At 38.0% G+C, this 25298-nt stretch overlaps 1 protein-coding gene across 3 annotated transcripts in view; it reads left to right on the plus strand.

Annotated features, from left to right (window-relative positions):
• CNST (consortin, connexin sorting protein) overlaps window positions 1-23824 on the plus strand; it is a 94226-nt gene extending 70402 nt beyond the window's left edge. For all 3 annotated transcript variants that reach the window (XM_020915202.2, XM_020915201.2, XM_070474409.1), the window contains 3 exons: window positions 4769-5655; window positions 19380-19515; window positions 21195-23824. In XM_020915202.2, coding sequence (XP_020770861.2) covers window positions 4769-5655; window positions 19380-19515; window positions 21195-21400 — 1229 coding nt within the window. In that variant the 3' untranslated portion in view covers window positions 21401-23824. The remainder of the gene's footprint in view (window positions 1-4768; window positions 5656-19379; window positions 19516-21194) is intronic.
• Window positions 23825-25298: the final 1474 nt, after the last annotated feature.

The following is a 25298-nucleotide window of genomic DNA, read 5'->3' on the forward strand; positions in this document are numbered from 1 at the left end:
CCCTTAAAGGCAGAAAGCCAGGAGGACAGAACTGGCAAGGAACCAGCAGCAGATATGACATCCAGAAAATGTTGGAAGCTGGAAAGCAGATGGATGGGTGACAACTGGCTTAACATACCATGCATGCTCAGTCACTCAGTTGTGTCTTTGCAACTCCATGGTTTGTAGCCCACCAGGCTCCTCTCTACATGAGATTCTCCAGGCAAGAATACCAGAGAGGGTTGCCATTTCCTTCTTCAGGGGATCTTCCCCACCCAGGGATAGAACCTGCACCTCCTGCATTGGAAATGGATTCTTTACCACTGAGCCACCAGGGAAGCCCAACTTAACATACCAGAGAAAGCCGAAAACTAAGTGTCTACAAGGAAAAGGTTCATTTCTGCCTGAGAGGGTTTGGGAACTAGAAGCACAGAGAGTGGCTCTAAATTTAAGTTAAAAAGCTGTGCAAGAAGCATTTAGACCTTTATATCCCCTCTCTACCAGGTAGGAATCCCTACTGGAAGTTAGACAATACAGCAGTGTCTTCAAAATTGTGAGAGAAAATGATTTCTAACCTAGAAAACTTTACCCAACCAAAGTTTTAGTCAGTGGTGAAGGAGTAAAGAGTTTCAGATGTGAATAATCTTAAAACGTTTACCTTCCATGGACATTTTCTTAGGAAATGTCCTTATAGAGAAAATAAACAAAGAGGAAGACCTGGGATTCGGAGAAAACAAGGTTTCCAAAATAGAGCCAAAATGAATTCCTAGGATCATTAGGAAAGGAAATTCGAGGACAATACTAGTGTAGCAAGCCTGGAAAGGAGTTCCAGGTCAGGGACTCAAGAAGAATGTGGCTTAAAACTGAAAGATTATCTGTTGTTACCTATGCCATAGTTATCTGTCAGAGTTCAAAGATGCATAGATTAAAATTATTTTTAACAAAGTAATGAGGCTGTTATCAACACAAAAGAAAACAACATAAATGAGAAAGAAAAATGTGCCATAATATACAGTCTGGGTATCTTGTGAATACTTACAAAGCCATAGTACTGTAAACTTTGAATATTGATTTGCCCCAGATTTATGTTGAATTGTAATGGGAGCTAGAGGGGAAAGAAAACATCACTGTGGGAGAAAGGAATCTAAAGAACCATGAGAACTAACTCTCTTCCTTAGTAGGAAGTTAGTAGGTGGTCTCTAAAACTGAAAAGTCAATAGATAAAAGTGGAAATCTTCTCTAGAAATGGAGGGTAAATATGAGCAGAAACAGCTAAAGGAATTGAAAAGTAGCTGCCCCTAGAGAGCAGACATCAGACAGATGGAAGACTAAGGCAGAACCAGTCAAGACAGGTTTTAAGCTTTTCTCCAAAAGCATAATTTGATACAACAAATTATAAAATAGCATATGTCTTGTTTGATTTGGAGACTGAATATGTATTAAAAACATCATTTATACTTTATATGGCATCACACATAAATTACAGCTACTGTCTTGATCTAGTTTGAAAATTTTGCCTTTACATCTTAAATTACTATTTTTTTAGTATTTTATATTGTTTCTAATAGTGGAATGAAGCAACTGTTTTCAGGCTAGTATTTTATAAATAATACATTGTACCGATGATAGTCTTTATTACACACCACTTAGGTGTTATCTTGCTTCATTAGGAACTACTTAAATTGATTGTGTTTTGTCTGGTAACTATAGTCGGCCACTTCACTTTCTGGTTGTATTGTTACCGAGTCCAAGCCCACTCTCTGCTTACCACACAACAGGCCAGTACATCAGAGACGAGATGTTGGAGGCAAGGAATACGACTGTTCAAAAAGCTAGCAGACCAAAAAGATGGCAGATTAATGTCTCAAAATAACCATCTTATGGGATCCTGGATGTTAGGTTCTTTTATAGAACAGAGATGGGAAGGAGGTGAGGAAATAAAGTAAAAAGGTCCTAAGTCTTGCAGAAATCTCTGAAATAACCAGTCTTGTGGAGGGGTTATGTTAATTTCTTTTCTGCAGGCTTTCACAGGTGAGCAGGATCAGAATGTCTCTCTGTGAGCTTAACAAAGGTACTTTAGTTTAACAGGTTGGAGGGGCAGGGTTCCCTGTGGCAGGCCATTGTGTATGCTTACAGTTGTCCATGGTAATTATAATAACAAAAGCAATAAAAAGCAAAGGTTAAAATAAAAGAAACAGATCCAACATAGAGTCAGAATTTGCTCTTCCCTATTACAATAGAATGCCATCTCAGACTGATTCTCTAACTTTTCAGTAATTTATAGCTATTAAATAATCTCATTTTGATTCTTTATGACTTAGTCCTATTCCGTTCTAAATTTAACACTTAAATCTCATTTTATTCAAAGCCCTTCTCTGTCCACCAGCTCTGTGGGGGCTGGGTGCATGGTCTGTTCCCTTTTGAGCTCTCTAGATTAGTGCATAGGCCTGAATCTAGTCTATAGGGACATTGGTGGCTCCGGCAGGACCCAGTGAGGAGGAGCTTACTTCCAAGTCACTTTCCTGGACATTTGTGGTCCTTCAGGTAACTGACCTTCAGCTTGAGACAGCATACCCCATTCCTCTGCTGTGAGGGCCTCTCTGCCATGTGTTTATGCTCTTAACTCTTTGAATACCATGGATGTGTTTGGAGGGCTGTCTTCTGAACCTTTGGGTACTGGGAACTTGGAGAGGAGAGCTTGGATCCCTTTGCAGCTAGCTGGGGCCCTCTTTGCTCAGACCTCCCCCGTCTTAACAGAGAGGCAGACCAGCAAGCTCAGTGGTGAAGCTGACAACCTAATGGGGATTAAAATGGTTTTCTGCAGCCTTCCCAACTTTGAACGATTCTTTGTTGTTGTTCAACGGTCAATTCATGTCTGACTCTTTACAACCCCTTGGACTGCAGCAAGCCTGGCTTCCCTGTCCTTCACCATCTCGTGGAGCTTTACCATCTCCCTGAGTGATTCTTTGGGGTGGGACAAAAGAAAGAATGCTCTATTCTCCCCCAAAGAGACCTCTTTTTCCTTGTCCTCTCCTCATCTGACTTTGATTTAAGGTGTTGGGAGAAGTAATACGAGCTCAGCAGTGCAGAGCTGAGGTTGCCAGTTTCTTTCCCTGATTCTCTGAAATCAGAAGATGGCATTTAAGTCTTGCCTTTTCTTTGTTATGGTATGTGCCACCGTTGCTAATTGGTAATTATTGATGTACCAATAGATGAAAAACCAGGTATAATATAATCATCACTATATTTCATCCTTGATTTTAACCTTTGGCCCATCATATATTACTTAATTTACATCATTTTTAAATTAAATAATATATGATAAAAGAAAAAGTTAAGAAAAAGAAAAAGTTAAAACTTCTGTGATAGTTGTTCAGTTGCTAAGTCCAACTCCTTGCAACCCCATGAAGTGCAACATGCCAGGAGTTAGGAATGCTTGATCAACCAAAAGGGCTTCCCAGGTGCAGTAGTGGTAAAGAACCAACCTGCCAAGGCAGGAGACACAGGTTCAATCCCTGGGTCAGGAACATCCCCTGGCGAAGGGCATGGCACCCACTCCCGTATTCTTGCCTGGAGAATCCAATGGACAGAGGAGCCTGGTGGGCTGCAGCCCATAGGATCACAAAGAGTCAGTGACTTTTTAACTTAGCCGAAGTGAAAGTGACTGAAGTGACATAGCACAATCAACCAAAAACTGAATCATGAACAAGCTTCTCTGTGATCTACTAATTTATGTATGCATTTAGTATATATTTTGTGAAAGTTTTTAATAGTTTAATTTTAAAGTCAAAGGGAATTATTTTAAATTGATTTTATTTAAAATAGAAATTGAAAGAAATGTCAAAATTCCAAACCTATTTCTCCCTGGTACCAAGACTTATGCTTTGCTTTTTACCACTACCTGTTACTACTTCCCCTTGAGAAGTTACAAGTAATTTTCTAATATATTAATTAAGGACTTTATTATTAATGATGCTTAAATAAATTAAACAGATTTATGTTCCTTAGGGGCTTCCCTGGAAGCTCAGCTGGTAAAGAATCCACCTGCAATGCAGGAGAGCCTGGTTTGATTCCTGGGTCAGGAATATCTCTAGAGAAGGGATAGGCTACCCACTCCAGGATTATTGGGCTTCCCTGGTGGCACAGGTGGTAAAGAATCCTCCTGCAATGTGGGAGACCTGGGTTCAATCCCTGGATTGGGAAGATCCCTGGAGGAGGGCATGCCACCCACTCCAGTACTCTTGCCTAGAGAATCCCCATGGACAGAGGAGCCTGGTGGGCTGCAGTCCATGGGGTCACAGAGAGTCAGACACGACTGAGTGACTAAGCACAGCACAGCATTTTCCTTAATTAGCCTTAGTAGATCAGAACCAGTATTGTTTTTCTTACAATATAATACAGTATATTTCATAAACATACTGAAAATAATTTTCCCACACTTTAAAATATTTAAAATATTTGTTTAAATAGATGCAGCTAATAAAGTTTAGAATGTCTTTTAAACCTTTGAAAAATGACTTTTTTCAATTATAATGAAGACTAAGCAATATATTCTTGTCCTTAACATGTTTTTGAATAATCTCTGTTAATTTTTATATCTAAAGGATTACTTACTAAATGTTTAGAGTATTTCTTCTACTTAAAGATGCTATAATCCAACAGGTAGAATTTCCATTTCAGAGGTGCAGAGTATTACTGTGTCCCACCGTACAATTCGTGTCCTTTCTCTTCCCTTCTGTACAAAATGCCGTGTTGAATCTTAAAACCACTTGTTTTTCTTCATCTTCAGAGAGTGAAACTTGTCTTGGCATGGAATCAGGAAAAGAGAACCAACGTAAAGAAGAAGCCCCGGAGAGCAGTCCCTGCTGTGATGAGATGGTCAGGCAGGCAGATCCCCGGAGCCTCCCAGTAACTGCAGGGAAGGGCCACACGGAGGAGCCACTCTGCAGCGCCGAAGCCGCGCAGGAGCTCCACGCCCAGCCCTCGGAGTCGGCAGGGAGCAGGTCCAGCCCCCACTCCTCAGGGAACACTCCCGAGGAGGACAGCCGCCTGCAGCTGGCTCAGACAGAGGCCTGCCAAGACGTGGCCGAAAGAGAGCACATTGCTAAAGACCCTAAGGTTTCCAGCCAGTCAGTGACAGAGCCATTGATTTTACCAGGCTCTGATCATATACCTCCTGCATTGATATCTGAGGGTAAATACTCACAAAGAAAGGAACTCCGGTTGCCACTCCGGGATGCTTCTGAGGCGTTGCCCACAGACCAACTTGAGAACAATGAATTAAATGGGCTGCAGCAACCTGATCTCACAGAGCGTGATGGAAAATCACCACAGGGGCAGGCTGACTCAGAGGGCTCTGAGAGTGTACTTTGTGAAAATAATCCAGTGTCTGATTTAAGTACAGTGCTTCCAGAGGTGTATATGGCCCCAGAGGAACAGGGAGATAAGGAAGAACAAGTCAGTAAAGAGACAGACGACTATTTGAACAGCCTTTTAGAAGGATGCTTAAAAGATACTGAAGATTCCCTCTCATATGAAGATAACCAAGAGGAAGACTCTGATTTGCTTCAAGATCTTTCTCCTGAAGAAGCATCCTATAGCCTACAGGAGAACCTGCCTTCTGATGAAAGCTGTCTCTCTCTCGATGATCTTGCAAAAAGGATAGAGATCGCAGAGGTAAATTTGAGATTTAATATAAATATAATTTTAAAAGTAAGATGAAATTTGAAAGCACATATATGTTAAATATTGCCTTGCTTTTGTGAATTTTTCTCTGGCCTCAAACGTAGCAGGGAAATTTAGTTAGCATAAACTTTGACTCACTATGTATAATCATGATGTTTATACCTCAGCTAATTATATTGCATGCCTCCAGTATAATAAGTATTATATACACCATTTTTCATACTTTTATAATTTTCATTTGGCAGGCCTGGGAATTATGAACAAGATAAGATTAGTTACATTCTTGTAAGGAAATCTTATGTTTCTTGTCGTACATCTAGAAGATAAAATACTACTGTTTCTTCTTAATACTAATGTGTTTTGAAAGTCTTTAAAACATTATAACAATGAATGAAACATTTTAAGATACAGTAAGAGTTGGAAATACTGAATGGATTTATCAGCCCTAGGTTTGAACAAACTAAATACTCCTTGACTAAGTCAAATTTTACAAATAATTCAAAATTTTAAAGTTTCTCTAAATAGTATTTAAGCTAATCAAAACCAAAACAGAGAGCAGGAGAGGATATCAAAGTGACCATCCTCCTTTGTTTGAGAATACAATTGTTTAAAGTTCAGGCAGGGGCAGGGGGCACCATACCAAAACTATAGCACCTCCAAAAGGCAGCCTGGCCTAGTAGAAAGAGCAGTGTGTGACAACCTTAGTTCAAATACTGACTCAGCCTTCAAATGCTGACTTCAAATGCTGTTACCAGCCTTATGGAGTTACCGTCTAATTCTGTTTATTTCTCTGAGAATTAGGATGCTAACGGCTTTTCTTCTCTCATCTTGTATTTTTTCCAAGTAAGCTTTTATTTTAATTTGTATCTGTTGTTTTCTGATTCTGCGTTATCACTGAAATAAAAAACTATCAAGTAGAAGATGGAAATGTAGCCAAGCCAAAGTAGACAACAGAGTACATATGGAAATGAAACCCTGTGAGAGCGTCCTAAGATAATTACTGTCATGTTACTAGCTTGCTTTCTTGCAGTTTATAGTCAACTATCAACAATGATTTTTTAAATTTTTTTCTTCACAAAATAGATAAAATAGTCATTCTTTTTATTTTAAGTAGATCTTTTTATTGCCATTGACAGTCAATCCTCCATAAACTGACTTTTCTTCTTAATTTTTTCCTTAAAATTGTTTAGTAGTGCTTAATGAGTGCAGAGTTTCTGTTGGGGTGATGAAAATTTTAGAAATAGATATTGGTGGTGGTTATACAACATGAATATAATTTCACCTAAAAATGGTTAAAATGGCAATGTTATATGTGTGTGTGTGTATATATAATTTTTGTATCATAATTTTTAAGAATAGTAAAAAAAAAGATTTTAAATAGATCTAACAGTATAACACTGGACCCAGAACTCCTTCTCTTTATTGTCATCAGACTTCTGGTACAGGGAATTATCAAAGCAAAGTCACAACCATATTCAAATCTAGGTTTAATGCCAGAAGTTTACTACTGTCTAACTGCTTCTTTTCAAGTTGAATCAAGCTGACTTGTTGTATGGTCTAGTTTTGCTTTTTTAAATATAAACTGTGGAGGACAGAGTGCTCCTGTTGAGCTTCCCTGCCTTAATGGACATTTATGGTGGGGAATTAACTGTTGAATTAACACTGTACTACAACTAAATGGAATAGTCCTTCCTCAAACTCATGTCAGTTTTTCCTAGGTTTCCTCCATGGAGATTATGCTATGTACATCTTAAAATTGTCCTTCCTGCGAAATTACTTTTTATACACGATAGTCCCCTTTCCTAAAAGTCTATTGGTCTGTTAAGTTGTACTGTTTTTAAAACCCCCAAAGCTGCATATGACTGACAATGCTAGTTTACTTTTCTATGATAATGCTAAACAGACTGTTTCTGAATACTCCTTCCCCATCCTAAAAAATATACTTTAATAAAATCTGCCTAACTGTGTCAGGAAAAGTTTTTAAACTTTGAAAATCACTGTGCTTACTGTTTCCTTAGTACCTTAAAAATGAAGTTTTGAGCTCAGTAAATTTAGTTCAGGTAATAGGGGGTTTGCTTTTAAGCGCAAACTTCTTTTTAATCCAAACACTGTTTATTTCGTGCTTTCAGTGAAACTGTGTTAGGATGTCTTCCGTGTGTCAGGTGATGAAGATGCAGTGAGGAAGCAGAAGTTCACGGCATTTGAGGGACTCTCTTCTGCCACACTTGTCCATACTTTTGTGAACAGAGGATACAGAACATAATTCCTTAATAACTAAACAATATTCACGGATATTTTTCCTGCCCTCAGGAGGCACTGAGGCTCGTAGCCTGTGTTCCTCCATATAACCGTGCTTTCCTTATGAGTCCTTCTCTCCCAAATTTATCATTTCTTGTCAGTGACTCCGCCCCTCACAGATCTCCTTACAGCCTGTCACACTTTCTGCCACTGTGTTTATGGTAGAATATAATGGTATGTTGTCTCATTGCCATATCTCTCTCTGCTTTCATTCTCTTGCCATTTCTGCATGGCTCAGCTCTGTCTTCAGTGGAACTTGACCCTGATAACCATTACCAGCACAGTGGAAGTGTTTGTTGTTTTATTTAAAACACTTAGGTTCATCATTATTTCATTAAGATGAGATAATTTATACAAAATCTCATAGAGAACTAAAAACATGTACACTAATCTAATTTATTAATAAAGAAATATGTATAAATGAAACTTTTCTAGGTTTGGGAAATGTTTTCAAAGCCAGAATAATTTTGCTGAGTAAAATAATAGCTTAGTATCCGAAGCATTGCTGTTCTTTCTTATGTAAAAAAAAGAACCTAGAACCTGACACACTGTCATCAAACGTATAATATCTACTGTTTTTTTTTTAATCTTTTAGAAAACTTTGTTTTTAATGGAAGGATAATTGCTTTACAGTATTGTGTTGATTTCTACCAAACATCAACATGAATCAGCCATAGGTTTACCCGTGTCCCCTCCCACTTGAACATCCCTTCCACCTCCCTCCCCATTCTACCCCTCTCTGCTGTTTTCAAAAAGCATCAAAAACATTTATGTTCATTTCTTAGATTCTTAAGAAAAAAGTTTATCACATGTGGAGTGTCTGTACGTTAGAGCAATTCACTCACTTATCCCCTCATTCAGTGATTTTTATGTAACTTCTGAGTGCCATGACATTACAGATGCAGTGATTAAAAATTCAGAGAAAGAGGCTATATGTGTGAAGCCTCAGTCCAACAGTTGTCTGACTGCAAGTACTACCTGTTTACTGAATTTGAGTATCCTAGTTTTTAGAAAAAGATGAAATTTTATCTCAATATCCATAATACACTGACATTATTTTAATGTTAGAATCCAAACTCCTCTTACCCAGCAACCTAGTAATGCTAATACATCCCTGACTTGCTTTGTTCTGGAACCTGGGAGGATTGCATTATCTTTTCTTTAAACTCTTTAGCTGTTCCTAGCATCAGAACCTTAGGAGGATATATGCTATACAAATTCAAAGAGGCATTAGGATCCAGCCTCATACTGCTATTGATAATAAAAGTCCACTCAGAGTAGACTATTACATATGTGGAGAAGAGGGAATGTTTTGTTTTCTAAATAAGTAGCACATCAAGTATTGGATAGATTTTTACAAAAATTAATCTATTCACATTGAAAATAATCATAGTATATAATTCAAAGATCCCTTTATGAGCAGATTTTAGCAACATGATATGCCATATGGAAATAAACCATTCATTTTTCTTCATTTAACATATGTATATGTAATCTGTTGGCGGAGATGTCGTATGTTCAGAAAACTAAAGGCTTCAGATTGAAGTGATTTTTGTTTTTAGAAATAATATCATAATTTCTTTACTCCTTTACTACTGCTTGGGTCTTTAAAAAACTTTTAATCTGAAAGAGGACAACACATGTTCCTTGTCCTGTGTCTATATTGGCAGCATTACTTAGCTTTAGGTCTACCTGTCTCACAGGAACCAAAATAGGGAAGGACATAACCTAGAACTTTCTGACGGGGAGAAAGGTAACAACACAGAGTTGGTATTAAGTTTGTCTCCAGAGAAACTAATCTAAGTGACTTCCGTGCAGCAGTCATCTCTGTCTCTTGGGTGGGATCGGGGATTAAGTTACATTAAGAGTAACCACTGTGGGATTCCCTTACCAACGTAAGATGCTAGGCTAGGATAAAGCAGCAGGATTTTAGGAAATCATATAGTTAGCTCTTTGGTGAATCTCAGACAAAGGAGGGTCGTAGAAACAGCAATCATGGTGTTTTTGAATGACTGTTTTAAGGGGAGCAGGGTAAGCCCAGCTTCATCACCATAGAGGAAATACAGTCTTCCAATAACGTAAGAGGGTCCATGGAAAATGCTTGACCCAGGATTTATGTAAGTGTCTAATGAGCCCCAGAGGATTATCCAGGGATTACCTATCTTTTCTCTGTGCCAGATGGTCTCATCTTTGCCTTTCTTTTTTATCCTGCCCTCTAAATTTTCTGATTACTTACTGCATCTCTTATTTGTCATGTATCTTGGACCCAGCTCCTTTTCTTTTCCATTTAAATCGTTCTTTAAATTTACGTCTTTACTGCCTCTTTCTGGACTCTTGCAGTAACTACTTAATAAGTTTCCCCATTGCTTGTATCATCTTCTCCCCCTTCAAATGGTCTTATATTTAATACGGTATAAAAGTAGTGTCTCAATAGGATCACCCAGCCACTCAGGCAACACGGGTAAATGAAATGACTCAGTTGTAGGTGATGGGGGAACGTTCCCATTTCTTGTCTAGAAAGCTGAATAGCTTTTTTAAATTCTCTAGGTGAAACCAAACACACCTGCGGGTCTGGATCTAACACATAGACTGTGAGTTTAAACCTCTGCTATAAAATAATGTTTGCTTGTCAGTCTTCTCCCATGACTCCATTTGGCTCCAGGATAAGGGCTGTATAGTAAATGGCTTGATATTCAAGACACTTGGTAATCTGGCCCACTTTACCTTTCAAACACCATCTCCTGCTGTTCCTTTGTTCTAAAACTGTTAATGTTGTCAGCCTGGCCTCCCTGCTGCCTCCAGGTATTACTCGAATATTGTCACCTCTCGTCTTCACCTTCTGTGTTAGTCTGCTCTGGAGTGACCAACTCTTTACCCACACATTTATATCTTGTTCACCCTTGAGGTCTAGGCTCTGCCCTTTTTAGCATGTAGAGTGCCAAGCACAGTGCCCATCATGGGCAGTACTCAATAAATGCTAGCTGCTGCCATTATTTTTTTTTTAATTTTTTTTCCTTTATTTTTATTAGTTGGAGGCTAATTACTTTACAGTATTGTAGCGGTTTTTGCCATACATTGATGTGATTCAGCCATGGATTTACATGTGTTCCCCATCCTGAACCCCCCTCCTACCTCCCTCCCCGTCCCATCCCTCTGGGTCATCCCAGTGCACCAGCCCTGAGCACTTGTCTCATGCATCCAACCTGGACGGGCAGTCTGTTTAACATATGATAATATACATGCTTCAGTGCTATTCTCTGAGATCATCCCACCCTCACTTTCTCCCATAGAGTCCAAAAGTCTGTTCCATACATCTGTGTCTCTTTTTCTGTCTTGCATATAGGGTTATCGTTACCATCTTTCCAAATTCCACATATATGCATTAGTATACTGTAATGGTGTTTATCTTTCTGGCTTACTTCACTCTCTATAATGGGCTCCAGTTTCATCCATCTCATTAGAACTGATTCAAATGTATTCTTTTTAATGGCTGAGTAATACTCCATTGTGTATATGTACCATAGCTTCCTTATCCATTTGTCTGCTGATGGGCATCTAGGTTGCTTCCATCTCCTGGCTATTATAAACAGTGCTGCAATGAACATTGGGGTACATGTGTCTCTTTTAGTTCTGGTTTCCGTGGTGTGTATGCCCAGGAGTGGGATTGCTGGGTCATATGGCAGTTCTATTTCCAGTTTTTTAAGGAATCTCCACACTGTGTTCTCCATAGTGGCTGTACTAGTCTGCGTTCCCACCAACAGTGTAAGAGGGTTCCCTTTTCTCCACACCCTCTCCAGCATTTATTGCTTGTAGACTTTTGGATAGCAGCCATTCGGACTGGTGTGTAATGGTACCTCATTGTGGTTTTGATTTGCATTTCTCTGTTAATGAGTGATGTTGAGCATCTTTTCATGTGTTTGTTAGCCATCTGTATGTCTTCTTTGGAGGAATGTCTGTTTAGATCTTTGGCCCATTTTTTGACTGGGTCATTTATTTTTCTGGAACTGAGCTGCAGGAGTTGCTTATATATTTTTGAGATTAATCCTTTGTCTGTTGCTTCATTTGCTATTATTTTCTCCCAATCTGAGGGCTGTCTTTTCACCTTGCTTATAGTTTCCTTTGTTGTGCAAGAGCTTTTAAGTTTAATTAGGTCCCATTTGTTTATTTTTGCTTTTATTTCCAATATTCTGGGAGGTGGGTCATAGAGGATCTTGCTGTGATTTATGTCAGAGAGTGTTTTGCCTATGTTCTTCTCTAGGAGTTTTATAGTTTCTGGCCTTACATTTAGATCTTTAATCCATTTTGAGTTTATTTTTGTGTATGGTGTTAGAAAGTGTTCTAGTTTCATTCTTTCACAAGTGGTTGACCAGTGTTCCCAGCACCACTTGCTAAAGAGGTTGTCTTTTTTCCATTGTATAGTCTTGCCTCCTTTGTCAAAGATAAGGTGTCCATAGGTACGTGGATTTATCTCTGGGCTTTCTATTTTGTTCCATTGATCTATATTTCTGTCTTTGTGCCAGCACCATACTATCTTGATGACTGTGGCTTTGTAGTAGAGTCTGAAGTCAGGCAGGTTGATTCCTCCTGTTCCATTCTTCTTTCTCAAGATTGCTTTGGCTATTTGAGGTTTTTTGTATTTCCATGCAAATTGTGAAATTATTTGCTCTAGTTCTGTGAAAAATACTGTTGGTAGCTTGATAGGGATTGCATTGAATCTATATATTGCTTTGGGTAGTATACTCATTTTCACAATATTGATTCTTCCAATCCATGAACACGGTATATTTCTCCATCTATTTGTGTCCTCTTTGATTTCTTTCATCAGTGTTTTATAGTTTTCTATATATAGGTCTTTTGTTTCTTTAGGTAGATATACTCCTAAGTACACCCAAGTCCATAATGTTTTTTTCCTCTGACTTGAAGATGAGGGAGGGGCCTGAACATCATTCCTCCCAAAGTTCTGTCTACCTGTCCTGTTATTAAAGGACACACACACGTGTTTGTATATTTCCCTCTTCACTAAATTGCAAGTTCCTGAAGGGTGGGGATCCTGCTGAATGCATTTTTTTATTCTCTGCAAAGCCCAACAGCCACCTGTATATGATAAGCCTTCCCCTTCTTCTCTTTTCTTCTTTTGACCTAGTTCACTTAGAAAAATAAATCACCTTTAAGGATAGATTTGGTTTTGATTATTTTAAGGGGAAAGGCTATGTTATTTGAGTAAGTATAGGTTAGGAGCTTTGTATAAATTGCTCATCTGTATATTCATTTGCTCTTTGGCATATTTATTGAGCACCTACTGTATTTTAGAAACTAAGGAGATACCAGTGAATACAGATCAACTCATTCCAGTACTCTTGCCTGGAAAATCCCAAGGATGGAGGAGCCTGGTAGGCTACAGTCCACGGGGTCACAAAGAGTCAGACATGACTGAGCGACTTCACTTTCACTTCACTTCACCTGCCCTCATGATACTTACTCTCTAGAGGGAGAGACATGTAATAAGCTAAGTTCACATAAAAATAAACAGTATTGTTTCATATATTGATAATGGCCCTGAAGAAGTTTTAGCAGGATGAAGGGGTATAGAGAGACCCACGTGCTGGGTAGGTTGGAGGAATGGGCTCTGCTAGCCAGGGTGGAGGGGAGGGCAGTGAGCGGACCAGCAGGAGGGCCAGCAAAGCTAGAGCACAGTGAACGGGACAGTCGGACGTTCAGGTGGGGACGACCAGCTGGGCTGGTTCCTTGAGGACCTCGTAGACCAAGGTAAGGAACTAGGATTAAATTTAATTGGTGGTAACATTTTGAAATGGATTTTGAGCAGAAGATGTGATTTTATTTGTTTCCTGCCTGCTTTACGGAGACTAGAAAAGTGAAGACAGAGGCCAGAGAAAGGGGATCGATCCAGTTATTGCAATTATTCAGGTGAGAAATAGTGAAGACTCAGTAGCAATGGATGTGGTGAAGATATATTTTTATGAAGGAGGAACTAACAAGATTTTCTAATGGAGCAGTTTTGAGGGAAAGAGAATCACGAGTTCTGTTTTGGAATTTACCTTTTTAAGTGATTTACTGGGGATTAAAAAGTGGAATGGTGTCTTGACATTCTTACCCATTTCTATTTTATACTTATTAAATTGTCCCTTTAAACAAATAAAACCTAATTACAAAAACAACAGATAGTGCCTAATTTAGAAACTTAGGTACATTATAAAACTCATATTTTTATTTTAAAAAACTTTTTTCCTTTTTAAATTAATCTTGGAAAAATTCAGAATCACTGTACTTCATCATCATTTGTTTTTCACTCTCCAAATTGCAGTGTTCTAAGATGCAGCATCGTGGGGTTAGAGATAACCATTGTGTTTCTTTCTAGAAGATGACTATCCTCCATTTAGCCTCAGTTCCTGTTGCTCCAGCTGTGACTTGTTATGTTAATTTGCTGTAGTAGTAGCATTAATCTACTTCCAGATGAATTGAATGACACAAATGATCTTTCATCTAACCATCTCCTCCCCAGTGTCTCTAGATAGATAGATTTAGCCATTAGTTTAAGTATATCTTAATTCAGGTGATTTATAAGATAAGGATTTGTTGTATAAAGTGCTTTGGAAAGACAAAAGAAACTTACTAGGTTTATTTGAAAGTTCTGTTCATCTCATTTTAATTGTAATATATAACAAATGACACTAAGCAAAATTTTAATAATCATGGAAAATAAGATCTTTTCTCATTAAGGAAATGGCAGGAGGTTTAATCTTGTGTTTGTATTCAACTCTGCCAATAGCTGGTGCTACAAATGTAAGCAAGTTATTTAAGCTGTCTCAGCTTGACTTCTTCATCTGTAAAATAGGACTTAAGTATGACATATTAATATGACATAATTAATATGACATATTTCTGGGCTCCAAAATCAGCGCAGATGGTGACTGCAGCCATGAAACTAAAAGATGATTACTCCTTGAAAGGAAAGTTAATGACCAACCTAGACAGCATATTAAAAAGCAGAGACATTACTTTATCAACAAAGGTCCATCTAGTCAAGGCTATGGTTTTTCCAGTGGGTCATGTATGGATGTGAGAGTTGGACTATAAAGAAAGCTGAGTGCTGAAGAATTGATGCTTGAACTGTGGTGTTGAAGAGACTCTTGAGAGTCCCTTGGACTGCAAGGAGATCCAACCAGTCCGTCCTAAAGGAGATCAGTCCTGGGTGTTCATTGGAAGGACTGATGCTGAAGCTGAAACTCCAGTACTTTGGCCACCTGATGTAAAGAACTGACTCATTTGAAAAGACTCTGATGCTGGGAAAGATTGAAGGCAGGAGGAGAAGGGGATGACAGAGGATGAGATGGTTGGATGGCATCACCGACTCAATGGACATGGGTTTGGGTGGACTCTGGGAGTTGGTGATGGACAGGGAGGCCTGGTGTGCTGCAGTTCATGGGGTAGCAAAGAGTCGGACACGACTGAGCGACTGAACTGAACTGAACTGATGACATTACTATGTAAATGTCTTTACAGAAAGCATAGAGATTCACTATAGTTCTTATTATGGAACCCAGATCTAAAGGACTAAACAGAGAACCATGACTTTTTCCTTCAGTGAAGAAGAGTAGCAGAAAACTTGACATGTGTTTCTACAGTGAGATTGCTGGCGTTCAAGCTAATTGTAATATACTAATATGATTTATGAATATTAATTATCAAGTTAGTTGCAAACAAAGCAAAATTTACCAGCCTTAAGGTTCTGGGTTGAGCAAAGCCTAGATCAATAAAATAATATTTTTTAATATCTATTTTCTCCTTTGAGGAGGCAGATTTAATAGCAAGGCCTGTCTGAGTGTTTTTTTCCTTGTCATATTATGATTTCCTGTGCCAGCAGAGTTGCAGAATAATCTTGTTTTTACAACCAGTTCATTCTTAAAATGCTGTTTGTGATGATCATTGATGTTTGAGGGGAACTGCAGGAGAGCTATTTATTTACAAATATACAGAGCTACCATGCACGCTAACTCGCTTCAGTTGTGTCCAACTCTGTGCAACCCTGTGGACTGTAGCCTGCCAGGCTCCTCTGTCCATGGGATTCTCCAGGCAAGAATACTAGAGTGCGTTGCCATGCCCTCCTCCAGGGGATCTTTCCTACAAAGGGATGGAACTCATGTCTCTTAAATCTCCTGCATTGGCAGGCAGGTTCTTTACCACTAATGCAATTTGGGAAGCCCATGCAGAGCTAGGCCAGGTGGATATTTCATTATTTTTTTAAATTCTGCACTAATTCATAGTGTAGTACCAGTAACAATTACACTAATTGCAGCTTAGAGATTCTTTTTGTTCTCAGTGTAAAGTCTTGGTATACTTTGTTTTGGTAGGAAAGGAATTTGGTAATTGAAGTGGGAAACTAAATTTAGTTTAGTTTTATTTTCTCTCTCTCTTTTTCTTTTTTTGCTGTGCCATGTAGCTTGTGGGATCTTAGTTCCCCCAACCAGGGATTGAACCTGGGCCCTCAGCAGTGAGAGCACAGAGTCCTGACCACTGGATCACCAGAGAATTACCTAAGTTTAGTTTTTAAAGCTTTGTTTTTTGAGGTTTAAAATTTCTTGACCTTTTAATATTGACATTATGATTAAAAAATTAAAAGGCATAGAAACATAGAAATTTTTTTTTTAAGTAGTTTGAAGAAGACACATTTCTGTGTCCCCTAAACTTAGAAACACTTGGCAAACTTTTGAATGAGACCCCAGACTAACACCATGATCTTGTTTTAACTAACTTGCCCTTCTACCATAAAATTAAACTCTACCGATATCATTTCTGAAATTTTTTGTCCAATTGCCTTAGCATGGTAAGTAGGAATTGCCATGCTAGGGATAGGTTCTAAGACCTTTATTCGAAACTCCTCCCAGAATAGAAAAGACCTGTCTTCTAAGAGTTTCCTTTTTGGCTTGCATCTCCTATGCCTAAACTTGGTCCCACCATCCCTATAGTCTGTAGGACCAGAGGGCAGTTAAAAAAGAAGGATCCCTGGAGAAGATCCCTGAGCAAGACTGAAAGGAAATAATGGAAAAGAGCACATTCCTTCACTTCAGACACTGTCTTGCTGAAACATGTTCTTGGTGGGAGAGAAAAAGGAAAAGAAAGTAAAGCCTGTGGTTAGATTTTTGCCAGGAATTAAGGGTTGAGTGGGGAGGGTGTTAAGACAGCATGCTGGCTCATCCCACATAACTGTAATTTCTCATACTCTTTCTTCTTCCCTCTTTCAAAAATTTGCCAAAGTTCACTGCCACCCATGGTAAATGAGATGGGGCCACTTGGAAAGGCTTGTATCCTGTAGCTACTTGAGTTCTGGAGCCAAACACCCCAAATTAGGCCAAGCAGGAGCTAAAGTGGGGGCCTAACAGCTCCTACACCTAATATAACTTCTAGGTCTTAGAAGCACCATCTGTGTCTTTCCAGATGATTTTGAGAGTTTCTCTTGGCCTTTCACCATCCATTTATTCATAGTTGCAGTTCTTTCAATTTACTGTTGGGTCTGTTTCTTGAATTTACAGATTCAAAACTCAGGTCACAATGATATACAGTTAATAGTAATGCAATTCTGGGGGTCTTCTTCAGAGCTATTCTTAATAGAATTGTTTATTCTAAGTAGTTAAAGCAATTTGAAAGCACCTGTGATAGGTGACATCACTTTTGGTAAATACTATTTTATGGAGAAAATCGATAGTAAATGAATCTATGAAAAATTAATTTCCATTTTCCATGCCTTGCCCTTTAGAAACTTATTAGGACTTCTTTTTCTCCCTTAAGTACCCAGTTTCAGCATGATACTCGTAAAGTTTTTCTTTGTTTTATGAAGATTCTCTTTAATGTTTTGCTTTCTGATGAAAGATTGAAAAACTATTCCTTTACATAATTTGTACTTATCATTTTAATGTCACTAAAGTACTTTAGCTTTCTCAAAAGAAATACATCATCTGAAATACATATTTTCTATAAAAAGAATAAATTACTAACATTGATTTTTTTATTTATTTATTTTTTTTTTTGAGATAATGGTTTCTATAGATTCATGTTCAGGGAAGCCCAGTAGAAGACAGTATTGAGTTATTTGACCCTAAAAGCCTTGAGTTATAAAAAGAACTAATAGAATCTATATTTATATATAGTTTATTATCAAATAAACTGGAACTCCAAGTTGGAGTTGGCTGGAACTCCAAGTCATATTAAGTATTTTATACCATTGATCAGATAAATGACATTACAGGAAGTGGTCAGCTTACAGTGATGTGATACCAGCAAATCACTGACATGTACAGTGTTAGGCACACAGTGCCCAACTATGTCATCACCTACAGCTTGTCCAAGCAGGCAACCACAAGTCAACCTGTGTGAATCAACCTACCGCTTAGGGGGCCTTCAATAAGGCCTCTAGCTTCCCAACCTGGCTCTATGAACCAATTCTCTTCTCTTTCTCCCTACACCTCGGAGTCTTTTCATTCCACAATGGCAAGGGTTTCTGTTTTTTCTTTGATCCTAAATAAGGGGTGGGGTGGAGGGAGAAGAGAGGTATCCCAAGTGAAAACCAGAAAGACAGCATAGAAAGGGGTAGAGGTGTGAACTAAAGAGATAATAGCAAACTCTATGAAGGGCCAAGGATTTAATATTTTTTACTTTCTGGCCTGTATTTAGTTTTCCCATCGTAGCAGGCATATACAGTATGTGGATGAGTGAGCTTGGCTGTGTTCCAATTAAATTGTATTTACAAAACTAGGCAGTGGGCCTTTGGCCTACTGGCCATAGTTTGCCACACTATGCATACTACATGGTAATACATGCCTAGTAAACTAGGTCTGAGAGATATTCTAGAAGAGTTCTTAAAGTGTTTAGAGCACTGTAACATTATTTAGTAAATGTGTAGTTTCTCAGAGAAATTGAGGACAGCACTGATTTTGATGTTAAAAGTTGGTATCAAGTGTATTTTTAGCCTCACATATTCATGTCTTAAAAGTTGCCGATGAATGAAAAAAAGCCTCTGTTGTAAAGCACAACCCAGCACTCATGATTAAGCAAAGAGGGGCAGTTAGGAATCATTTTATAGATGACGTAACAGGTAAGGGGAGCTTTAAAGGAGGTCTGATTTCCAGTCGATGCTGTATCACACTGCCTGGCCCTGGATTCAATTCAAGGCTTTAGAAAAGAAATCAGTATTTTAGAAGTGTGTATTTGGCAGTATCTGAATACAAGTGAAAGTGTTATTCTGTAAAATTTTGATAATTGTTATATTTTTTTTCCTATGGTTAAAACTCTAATAGGAATTGCAGTACTTGTTGAATTGAATTAGCCTTCTTACCACTACATGTAAAAGTATCACTGATGTGTCTTACCATAATGTAACAGGCGGTTCTTATCATTTCTGCCAGGCTGTTCCTGCTGAAGGGTTGGTCTCTATATTGAAGAAGAGGAATGACACTGTAGGAGATCATCCTGCCCAGATGCAGCAGAAACCATCCAAGCGAAGAGTGAGATTCCAGGAAATAGACGACAGCTTAGATCAAGGTAGAGTGCTCAGCACTGTCTCTGGCACAGATTTGATCAGTGTTTGCCAAAAGGATGAATTAATGTACAATAAGACGTTTGGTAATAGGATTTGTCAAGAATATGTAGACTTAGTTGCATTATATAAAGAAACACAGAGAAGTGAACTATCATCAGTTCTTAAGTAAGTCCTAAGTATTCTATTTGCTCAAATAAGTGACCAGTTGCAAAATCCATCTCCTTGCCTTCCTGTCCCACAGATAGTTGTCAGTGTTGAGAGCTCATTTCAGTTTCTTTGTTTAGTATTTTGTTTTCTGACTTTTTGTTTTTAGTGAGCCTGCTGTTTTTGTCTTCTTTTCAGTGGCAGTCAATACTCCTTGATTGTTGAGGGAGATATTTATAAATTACAAATATATTCTCTTTGGTGATTTCTTCTCTACTCTATGGAAAAAAAAGTGTCTCTCAGGAGCAGTAGTTTAACACTGTTGCTATTGTTAGATTTTTTTTTTTCCCTCCTGGGCTTGTATTTAAGGTTGTTGTTAAGTTTACCTAATGCCTAGGTAAATCAGAGTGAGTAGAAATGTGGCCAAGAATCTACCAGTGTGCTTTTCATGTTTATAAAACAACTGCCTTATTAAATAATGATGTCAATGTGTAGACACAATTTCTAAGTATGACATAAAGTGATAGCAGTAGATGTTTCTCAATTTTTACAACTATAAAGCTGGCAGGAGCCGTGGAAATAATCTGTTCTCACTCCTCATTTTTACCCTGAACCTTGCTTGTAACTATCACAGTCTCCTCCAGATAAAGTGCTCAGTTCTTTGTTTGTACCTATCAGTACTGAATTGTTGCTTAGTAGGAGGAACCCTGGATTTAGAACTGACAGTCCCTAGTTCCCTTAGGAACCATATCATCTCAGACTAAGTCATATAACTTGTCCTCAGTGGCCACCTGCGCTTCTTGGCTTCCATGTTGGATAGCACAACTCTAAACAGCGTCAGTGCATGTAGATAAATAAAACAAAATAGATGTTTTAAAATAAATTGTATCTAAATGTTTTAATAAATATATGATAAAGGAGAAATAGCTGAAAAAACAGATTGCTCACAAAGATGAGAGGGTGAGTGCGAATCATGGCAAAAACAGAAAAGATGATAAAAGTATTGAACTGACCAGAACCCCCCAAAAAACTAAGAAACACAGCACAAATGATACAATCCTTTTTATTTGTATGTATACTAAGTATACTATTATTATATTATTATATATAATATATATAAAATATATATATATTATTAAAAGTATACTAAGTATAAACTATTAAATCTCTTAAGGTCTATTAACTATGAAGATCTGCTAAACTAAATATGTCAATCAAAGGAGAATACAATTACATAATCCTGTTTCTATAAAAATCCTTAACCACATGTGTTTGATCTGAGATACACTGCCAAATTCTTTCTTCTCTTTTAATGGAAGTGGTTATATCATTGGATAAATGAACTAGTTTTAATTTTAGCATTCACAAGTTCCACTGGTAACAGGTCCTCATACAGTCGTTGGTACACTAGCTTTCTATCAGGGACTGTCCATAGAGGACTAATATTAGAAACATCTAGTTACCTTAGTCAGTGAGACAAGATACTAGAGTTTGACTCTTGTGTCAGCTTAACCTTACTCTGTTTTCCTGTTTGCAGATGAGGTTGGAGGTGGTTCCTGTATTTTACTGGTCTTGCTCTGCATAGTGACGGTTTTGCTTAGTGTGGGAGGAACTGCGTTATACTGCACTTTTGGGGACATGGAGTCACCCGTTTGTACAGACTTTGCAGACAACATGGACTTCTATTACACTAAGTTACTACAGGGAATAGCAGAACTTAAACACTGGATCTACCTCTCCTAGCAAGCGTTCAAGAAGGACAGGCATGCTGGCAGTGAGAAGCAAAGAGTGAAACTTTCTGAGCAGCTTTTATTTCAGGAGTTCTGTAATGCACCCGCCCCCGCCCGTTCCCCACAGAGGAACAGCAAACATCAGAAACAGCAACTGTAAATGGCAATCCAGAGGAACTCTTAGAATAATCACATAATGGAATGATATTGATCTGAGCACTGTGGATGGAAGGAATGGTCTTTGGACGGCATGTCCACCTCCTCCTCGCTGCTTCCTGGTGTAATGAGCTACACTGTGCAGAACTGGACAGGGCAGTGTTGGAGCCAAACCATTTTTGGCTACCTTCAAGCTAATGGTTAAAGGACACTCTTGATTTACAGTTGTTGGTCCAAAGACGTTGCTTCCAGCCATCACGCAATAAGTGTGTGTGTAATGAAAAGGAGTTTCCTTATGGTTTCAGTGTCTTTTTTTAGTTCACCTCCAGAGCTATGTAATTTAGGCTTTGTGCACTCTTTCCAGATTCTGTTTTCCACTTGCAAAATGGTTTTCTGTGTGTGTGTGTATTTCAGACAGCTGTCATAAGCAAAAACCCAACATAGAATAACAAAGATTATTCTTTCAACATGACTATAAATGTGCCGGCACAAAACTTTCAAGAAGGCTTAACTGTGAAACAGATGAGTTACAGAAATCTTGGCCCTGAATTGAGAAACTATGGCAGTTACAGTGACAGTTAACTTGGTTAACTAGCCAGAAGTTCATCACAGGCCTAGAGATAAAACTGAATAGCTCCCTCTGAGTCTCAGGCAGCCAGTTTCATCATGGATTCAATGCTTCCTGTAATGAATGCCAGATTCAGCTCAATTCAGTAAAGACCTATTGAGCACCTATTATGTTCTGAGAATCTAAGACCCCTTCTACAAAGATAAATAAGATATTAGTTCCTGCTCTAGATGTTTTGATTCTGGTCTTCAGTAAAATAAATTAATACTTTAGTGAATGAAATTAAATCATCATATATAATTCAGTATTAACAGATCAGACATTCAGATACTTGAGTGTGCATTCATATCATGGGCTTGATTCAGACCTAATATGGGGTCATTAGATGAAAATTCAATCATATCTTAAATAGACAAATGTCTGATTTTTATTTAAATCTGTCAGTTTTCCTTTTCTAAAGTAGTGACCTAACAATTAGGAAGCCTTTCTTTAACTTTTTAATCTCATTGATAGCATTCTAAAAGAAACAAAACACATGAATTATAGTTTTTTAGCAATGATCATTATTTCATGTTTTTCAGTTAGGATCATTTAAAAGAAAAAGAGAATTTTCTTACTAGTTGTTACTGGCTGGTACAGTACATCCCTTCATGTTTCAGCTTATTTATTTAGACTTATGATTTTTAAAGGGCTTTTTATAGAAGTTGAAATTGTGTCATTTAGCACGCATTTGGTTATACCTGATATTTAATTACTGTATACTTAGTGTTTTGATTTTCTATAATTTCAACCCAGTGTGTTTTTAGGCTTATTTTTAAATTAATGTTTTATTTTTACTCATAATACTGTTTGACTTGTCTCTATCATGCCACCATAAACTATAATATTTTCAAGGATTATAGATCAAAGATATTTATTTAGAAGTGTACAAGATACTGAAATCTAGATTCCTTATACTTAAGGCTGATTTTATTAGAAGATTATTTTAATGTTCTATTATAAATTTTAAGAATTTGTATTCAACTTGTATGTAAATATATAAAATATTGATGGTACTATCTTATGTGGTTCTGTAAGAGACATTCACAAAGTCTACTGTGTGGGTATCCCCTACATAGACGAACCTCTTCTGTTTTACCCTCATGATTTATAGTTACAGAAATTTGGCAATGCTGATTTCTGCCGCTTTTATGTCAAGATAAGTCAAAATTTCCTTCCTGCTCCTTTTTTTGATCACTATTGAAGTTCTAAATAATCTGTAGTGTTACATTGGCCACCAGGGCCATTGCTTCTGAAACTGAAGATCTCCTAGGCACCTTCACACAGAGGTGAAAGATCTGAGATGACACTGTGGCCCTCTGGAGTCCAGTGGTATCTCAGAACAACCATGTGTGTCCTCACTGCTTCCCATGGAGAGTGAGGTGAGCTCAAGAGCATACTGATGTCTTGATTTAAAATAGGCATGAAATCTCACCTAGAAAAACTAGGGCAACTTTTAAAAATGTAATGGTCATTTATTGCATGAATTGGAGTAATTCCATCTGGTGATGAGAGAATTGTTATCTCTCACATAAAGAATTCATCCAGTTTTACTATCATGTGATTTTTTTCTGTCATTGGAAAGTACTGACAACGATTTGTAACTAATCTTCCTTAAAAACTGTATTGGGGGTGACAGATCAAGCTTGTAATTTAAAATCTACACCAACAAAATGTCTCAGAGAGTTTATCTGAACCTCTTGGGAACTGAGAAAAGCCGCTTTATTTAAAGTGAAAGTAAAGTAATTTCAGAAGTTGGTCTGGCCCCGCAAGTGGATTACTTTGGGTAGTCTAATAGGTCCCTATGTAATGCTCCTGTGCTTCTAAAACATCTCCCCATCTGCCTGAAACAGCCACTGAAATTCACTGTAAAAATTCATTCCTTCAGATTTAAAAATCAAATCTCTCTGGGAGGTTTACTATATTGAGCTGTGAATTTGTGTATTATGCTAAGAGGATTTAAAATTTGGAGATAGGCCATGTTTTGAAAGGACAGATGTGAATTGGGTCTTGCTGAAATGGTAAGGTGGAGAAAGGGATAGGAATTGAGAAATGAAGAGGGAAGATTGGGAAAAGAACAAAGAAATCTTTTACCTAGTACCTGTATTGCTGAAGCTGACTTTGTGGCATTTAACCCCAATCCAGAGAGAGACTAAATGTTTGTGTTCCCACCAACCTGACCTGTATAACTCTATTTATTTCTGTGGGCTCAGTTAATATTAACTTACCCTTGTGGTGCAGTGGTAAAGAATCCAACTGCCAATGCAGGAGATGTGGGTTCAATCTCTGTCAGAAAGATCCTCTGGAGAAGGAAATGACAACCCACTCCAGTATTTTTGCCTGGAAAATTCCATGGACAGAGGAGCCTGGTGGGCTACAGCCTATGGGATCACAAAGAGTCGGACACAACTGAGCAACTAACATTTTCAGTACACTTGTATACTTACTTATGAAGTGTACATAGTATTTGCACATTTATTCATTTGATGCTTAGATTAGTAAGCATACATCCCTTAAATCAGGCCTTGTAATTCCAGAATCCATTATGCATTCACTTCTATCATGTTGCTTCCATCTTCAAAAAGAATAAGAGTGATCTAAGGTTTATGGTACAAATTTTAGTGCCAGCTGATATTTCAATAACATCAAGGATAAATTAGTGAGCCTTATGTGCTAAAGAATTTTCTTTAACGAATTCTGGTAGCATTTCAGTCTCTCTTGGTGGAGGCTACTAGGCATCTGTTCTTCACAGTCCTAAGAAGAGTTAAGTCCTAAACTCAGTCTCTTGCCTGTTGCCCCCAAAACACTGCAGTACCATGAGCGACAGTGTTAATTGTTATCTATACCTTGACAAACTGGAATGCCTACAGTTTACCTAGCACTGAGCTGGGTGCTGGGGCTCTCGAAACAAGACATAGTACCAGCTTAAAGACGTTAGCGTCTGACAAGGTAAATATATTTGTGAAAGGGAGGGGAGCATGAAGAAACAGAATACTACTACTCATGGAGGTGGAAACTTAAGTTCATTCCTTTCTACCATGTATCATGCATTAGGAATAAAAGTAAAATTCTGTCTAGGCCACCTGCATAGCACCTTGATAGACAGGAATCTTCTCCAGCCAAAATTCTGGTAATTACTACTTTTTGC

Source organism: Odocoileus virginianus, chromosome 11 (assembly GCF_023699985.2).
Source record: "Odocoileus virginianus isolate 20LAN1187 ecotype Illinois chromosome 11, Ovbor_1.2, whole genome shotgun sequence".
Lineage (NCBI taxonomy): Eukaryota > Metazoa > Chordata > Mammalia > Artiodactyla > Cervidae > Odocoileus > Odocoileus virginianus.